The sequence below is a fragment of the Sparus aurata genome, chromosome 23, assembly GCF_900880675.1.
Source record: "Sparus aurata chromosome 23, fSpaAur1.1, whole genome shotgun sequence".
Taxonomy (NCBI): Eukaryota; Metazoa; Chordata; class Actinopteri; order Spariformes; family Sparidae; genus Sparus; species Sparus aurata.
The window spans coordinates 21,350,405-21,356,404 of NC_044209.1; the positions used below are offsets into that span (position 1 = coordinate 21,350,405).

Below are 6,000 nucleotides of genomic sequence, written 5' to 3' on the forward strand. Positions count from 1 at the left end.
TGTCAGTAATCGTCAGTTGAACCGTACTGTTGCTGAGTTTCGAGTGCGAACACGTCATCGAATTTTTTAAATTTTTTTTTAATTATTCAATTTAGTCTATAAAATGACAGATGATAATAAAAATGCCAATCACAGTTTCTTGGAGCCCACGGTCACGACTCGTTTAGTCCAAACAAAAACATATTCAATTTACAACAGTTGACGACAACAGCAAGTTTCTGCTCCACGTTTGCCTTATAAATGACATTTTCATATTCCAAAACATTGAGGTACTGCCCTCATCTACTAGATTCACAGTTGTAGTAAAAAAAAAAGTACTTACAGACCTAACAGACCTTTCACTTTCCCCCGGCTCCTTAGCTGAACAAATGTCTTTTATCGAGAGAGCATTTATTCTCCCAGAAGCTGAGGTACCCGGTGTCAGAGAAGCCAGAGGTTGTCACTGTGTCTCGGCAGCTCTCCTCTCATATTTGGCAGAATCACTGATGTATTTCTGTGTCTCTCTGACAGTGGCAAGGGGAGACGCAGGAGTTCTGTCCCAATGCCAAAGTGGTGCTGGTTGGCTGTAAGCTGGACATGAGGACAGATGTCAACACCCTGAGGGAACTCTCCAAGCAGCGCCTCATCCCCGTCACCCACGAGCAGGTGAGAACAAGAAGATGACAGATGTGTGATGAGAAAGAAAATGAGGTGAGGTGCATCGGAAAATCGAAATGGATTCATAAAAGCGCTCTGTCGATTATACGCGAGGCGCCGCCTCTCTGGTCCCACAGGAAGGTAGTGTGAGAGAAAAAACCTCACGCTACACAATCAGCCACCGCAGAATCAGAGCTGCGTGAAACCCCTCCGGGACATGTTGCTGGGGTGGGCATTTTGACCGAAATTTTGCTGACATGCGATGCAGGGTTGCTTACGGCGAGGGCCGCGGGAGAGGCACGAGTGGTTAGTGGAGTTTATGTCAAGGGACGCTTTTTTTTCACCTCCCCTCTGAAATGAAATATTCATGCAGATTTAGGGATTTTCAAAATGTGGGATGAATAGAAAAACGGACATTGATAAACGAGCGAGCCCTTTTATCGTACGCCGCCGTGACCTCTAAGCCAAGGGGACGGGGCGAGGAGGAGGAGGGGATGATAAACTGTTCTGTAAATCTGTGAATTTTAATCAGCTTTCAGTATGTTCATTTTGTTGCTCTACCGTGTTGGACATACAAAAAGTGGAGGGGCTTTTTCACCACCGCACAAAAGCCCTCAGAACAAAGGAGCCTTTTTTTTCCCACTGCCGTCTGAGAGCCCGCCGCAGGCTTAAAGCACGCAGCCTGAAAATCAGCAGCTGAGCTGAACAGTTCATGTAAATAAGATACATAAACAAAAGATGGTGTGGCCAACCGCACGGCTAATGTAAAATAGCTGGGGACCATTTGTGGTCATGCCTACATTAAGCTATTGTTTTGCTCCTTCTCAGTCTCTGTTAGTGCCCTGGAAATGTGTGTCACACAGCAGATGCCAAAGCTACGCACAATAAACATTTCGGCGCTCTAATCCAATAGCCTGTGTTGTTATCCCGTTGCTGATCTTAAATTGAATTCCAACACAGCTGAGGAGTCGCCGGAGAGAGTGACCATTGGGTGAACTCCAGACATTTCCGCACTAATCTGCCTGAGATCCGATCGAGCTTTTCCGCTTGTCGCCACAATCTCTACCTCGGTCCCCCTGAATCCAAATCTGCCATTCCACCTAATGAGGACTTCATTGCTTCTTATCTGTGGCTCAGTGCACAGCCGCGATAAAAATCGAGCAACAAAGCCGTCTGTGTTGGAGAGTATGCGATTTTCAGGGTCATGGGAAATACAGTCGTGTCTCATCTGTTACTACCTTTGCAACGCGGGGTTTTTAAGTGTGACCATGAAACAAGAGGAGCGAGGCCGAGGGACTTTGAAATTAAATTTGTCTCTGATTTGATCTCGAGCAAACAATTTGCAGTCTTAATTAACTGGGTATATTGTAACATTACTCAGGGGGAATCTCCGATGGTGGAGTTTAGTCTCTTCTATCTAAATAGCTGCACGGACCGTGTCATCAGTGGCCCAGTGGGCACTGTGCCGCTCTGTTCCCACTCTCTTACCACAGGCTGAGGAGTCAGAGTATCTGCATAATTAATGCCTCAGATGGAGGAGCTTCATTTGTCTCCGGCCATGTTTGGACCATTGACATTCAGTCTGCGGGTTAGATTGAAATCTTTCTCTCAGCTCTGCCGTGTCTTTCAGGAACATTTAGTCTTCCACTGCTGAGATGTAGTGCCCGCTTATGCCGCGGCACAAGGAAGGACGGGATGCATATTTTTCTTTGTGAAGTGCTCACGCAACATCTTGACAGGGAGTAAACTCATTGACATCATTGTTTTTGGAATTCTATTAGAAAAAGAACCACAATACAAAGCCACTGAAAGGAAGGAAGGCGTAACGTAAATGTACTGGGAAGAAGCCAAAATGGTTTTTTTTCCTGGCACCTCAGATAAAATGAAACAAGAAGTCTCACTTTGTATTTTTCTTGTAACACAATTTGTTGGTTCATTTATGAAAAATGTGATATAGATCAAAGGAGACATATTATGCTTATTTTCAAGCACAACTTCTCGAATACACTGAGGGAAAGACAAAAACTAAAACTAGTAGTTGTCACTTGTTAAATGTCTCCTGTTTTCCTGTCTCCATGTTCCAGGGCAGCACGATAGGTCGACAGATCGGGGCAGTGGCCTACGTCGAGTGCACCTCCAAGGTTTCGGAGAACAGCGTCCGGGACGTCTTTCACGTCACCACGGTGGCATCGGTGCGGCGGCCACACAAGCCACAGCTAAAGCGCAGCAGCTCCCGCAGAGGCCTGAAGCGGGTCTCGCAGCTGCCGTTGCCCCCCCTACCGGGTCGGACTGAGCAAATGGACCAGGCCCCGGCCATGAGGAAGGACCGGGCCAAGAGCTGTGTGCTCATGTAGAGACCATTCTAAATTAAATATGTATATACTTAAACAAAGAAATATATAACAGAGGAAGTCTATTTATTGTTTTTTTCGTGGTTGTTTTTTTCCTCGTACCTTCATTTTTTTGCACTGCAGAGGAGTGAGGAAAAAAGAAACACTGCGCTGTGGAAAGAAAATGCTTTGGATTTTTCTTTTTTCTTTTTTTTTTGTCGCGTGTGTGCGTATTTTCTAAGCTGTTTACATATTTGTGTTGTTTTGAAATGATGACAAATTGGACTAACCCTGGGGATGTGAGGAAGCTGTGATAGTGGAAGTGTTGGCTAGTCCCGGGTATTAAAGAGGAATTCATTTCCTGAAGCAGCTCTAATGAAAGGATGGCACCGCGGAGGAGAGTGAGGAAAAACCACGCCGAGGATGGACATCAGGGGATGAGGCTTGTTTTGTTTTTAAAGACGGTGTTGCTCAGTGAACATTGGGACTAATTGTCCAGCTGCACTGTCTGAAGTCGCGTCCTGTTGCCATATTTGAGAGGAGAACCTGTATGTTCAGTAATGCTGAAAAGGGATTTTAGTGATAAGACGAGTGATGGCTCAAACCAAACGACAGGAGCTGGAATGAGATTTTGTGACACTGAAATATTGTGAAGGTGTGTTTGAGTGTTACTACCACAAGTGCATTTTAGAAAAAGAAGTCACAACATATCTGATTTTATTTGCTCGTTTAACACTTCTAGTTTTCTCATCGGCTCCAACTGTGTCAGTTTAATTCACTGAAGTTAATGCTGTTGTCACTATTTGAAAGATGTTTCTTTGTGGAAAAATAAAGTGGTAAAATGTTAGGGCTATTTTGTTGTACTTTCACTAGAGTCTAAAATAAAGCAACAGCTCGACTGTAAAGACATTTTATTCCCTTTTTTCTTTCATTAAGCGGGATTAGCGATGTGGATCATGTGATTAATACACTTCTCTCATCACGCTCAGATGAAGTAAATCAGTTGGTCACAATGCTCAGTCTTTTCTCTGCAACTTCTCATCCGTGCGCTTTCCTCTTCCAGCCTTCTAAAGCCATGTCTGTAAATACTACCTGTCCATTTCCTGTGCTAATGCCATCTCTGAGCTCTCATGTTGCCCTGCAAGTCAAACAGCACTGCAGCCTGAGGAATGAGTCAGACTTTCAAGGTAATGTGAACACTGTGCAGACCTCTCAGCTGGCAAATAACAAAATTGAACTGCAATGCAGCAGCAGCAGTGGACTAATGTAGTGTTTTTAAATGACTGACTCCATACTGTTACAGGAGCTTCAAGTCTATTCAGCACGACAGATGACATGACGCGTGAGCTCTTTCATCCGCAGAGAACAATTTGGCCGACCAGTCAATCCAGAGACTCCTTTCAAAGTTGTTTCAGAGTTGTTTCCGTAAAACACTCGATTGGTCAGACAGTTTCTCTTAGCCAGCAGGACCTTTTTCTGTCGGTGGTGTTTCTGCCTTTGGCAAGCTGCCGTATCCTGACAGCAGCTAGACGGAGGTGAGGCTGGACAGGTCCATCGACTGTAAGTCAAAACACTTTGGCAGCAGCTGAAAGCTTTACTTTTGTAACTGTCAGCGTTGTCTGGCAACTTAACTGTGGTAACAATCCTGGCAGACATTAAACATCTGACAGGATGAGCTGGCATGATGGATGAAATGTCAGAGAAACTGAGATAGATGAAGAAAGAAACTAGCCAAGACAAGAAACTAAAGAGGAAGTTTTGGACCTGCCAAGGGGTCGTAGGCTAATTCTGAGTTGTCAGTCAATAGCAAGATAGGAAACAATATTTTAGCTTTAGAAAAATTTACCTGGCTTTTCTCTTTTTCTGTAAAATTCAGTACAAGTTTTCAGACCACATTGAATTCTATGGTTGAACTGCTCACAGCTGATGAAACCTGTGAGCAGGTGTCACAGGTAGACAATGTTTGGTTAGGGGTCACAAGTAGGGCTGCAACTTATCAATATTAGTCATTACCAATGTAGTATTTAATGTATAAAAATGAAAACAAAGTATGTAAAAAATGCTTTTTAACAATTCCCAGAGCCTAGACTCTTTAAATTGCCGATAAAACCCCAAAACTCATGATTTACTATCATAAGTAATATAGAACAGCAGCAAATCCTGAAATTCATAAAGTCAAACCAGAAAATGTTTTACATGTTTTGCTTGAAAAATGAATAATGAATCATTTGGAGGGTCTTAAACAAAACTTAATGTAATTCATGTTTTATTTTTGTGATGCATAAATGGTACAAGGATCCAAAATACCTTTAATCCACTGACTTCCAGAGTCAATCTGGTCGCCATGCTCAGATTATGCAAAATTTCCAGTAGAAACATCTGGCAGGCCAAATCAGACCTCATGTCGGGCTGACTTTGGCCCATGGGCCCCACTTTGGGCAGCACTAATGTTTTGATACTCAGTTTTTAAGTCAGATCTATTGTTCTCACTGTGTTAATCCAAGATAGTAGTGTATTACGTAGAGCAGAATAAAACAGGAGGTGGGCATTTTCTGGGATGGACACAGAAGTCACAGAGTGGCTGCAGGAAGGTGGTGCCCAGGGCAGGAAATGAGCAGTGGAAATGAGGCCAGCACCCACAGCAGGGGCACCAGACCTGCTGTGCCCCTACAGTTCAGACTGACACTTTAAAGGGGATTATTTTCCTGTTGCCATTGTGTGTGTGTGTGTATATGAGTGTGTTTGTATGCTCAACAGAGAGGCCATTGGGCAGCATCGTCTCTGTTGCACTGGCCTGCATCTCTCCATCAGCCCACATATCCATCAAAGGAAGCAGTCATCCGGACGCTGTTACAGACGTGTACATCTCGCCGAGATGAAGGCAAATCAGCTGCTGCCCTGTTTGTAAAATTAGACTCCCGTCTGAGTTTATCTTGACAATCTAGGCAGGTATATTACAGCAGGATGTCTAGCCTCGATTTCAGCAATCTGATCAGCCATTTGCCCTTTACTGCTGAGACGCCGGGAGGATTAG

At 44.1% G+C, this 6,000-nt stretch overlaps 1 protein-coding gene across 1 annotated transcript in view; it reads left to right on the forward strand.

The window, feature by feature from the left end:
- Positions 1-3,875, forward strand: part of rnd2 (Rho family GTPase 2) — a 28,506-nt gene extending 24,631 nt beyond the window's left edge. Inside the window, exons 4-5 of the mRNA XM_030407606.1 lie at positions 511-645; positions 2,721-3,875. Of these exons, the coding sequence (XP_030263466.1) occupies positions 511-645; positions 2,721-2,990 (405 nt within the window). The 3' untranslated portion in view covers positions 2,991-3,875. The remainder of the gene's footprint in view (positions 1-510; positions 646-2,720) is intronic.
- Positions 3,876-6,000: the final 2,125 nt, after the last annotated feature.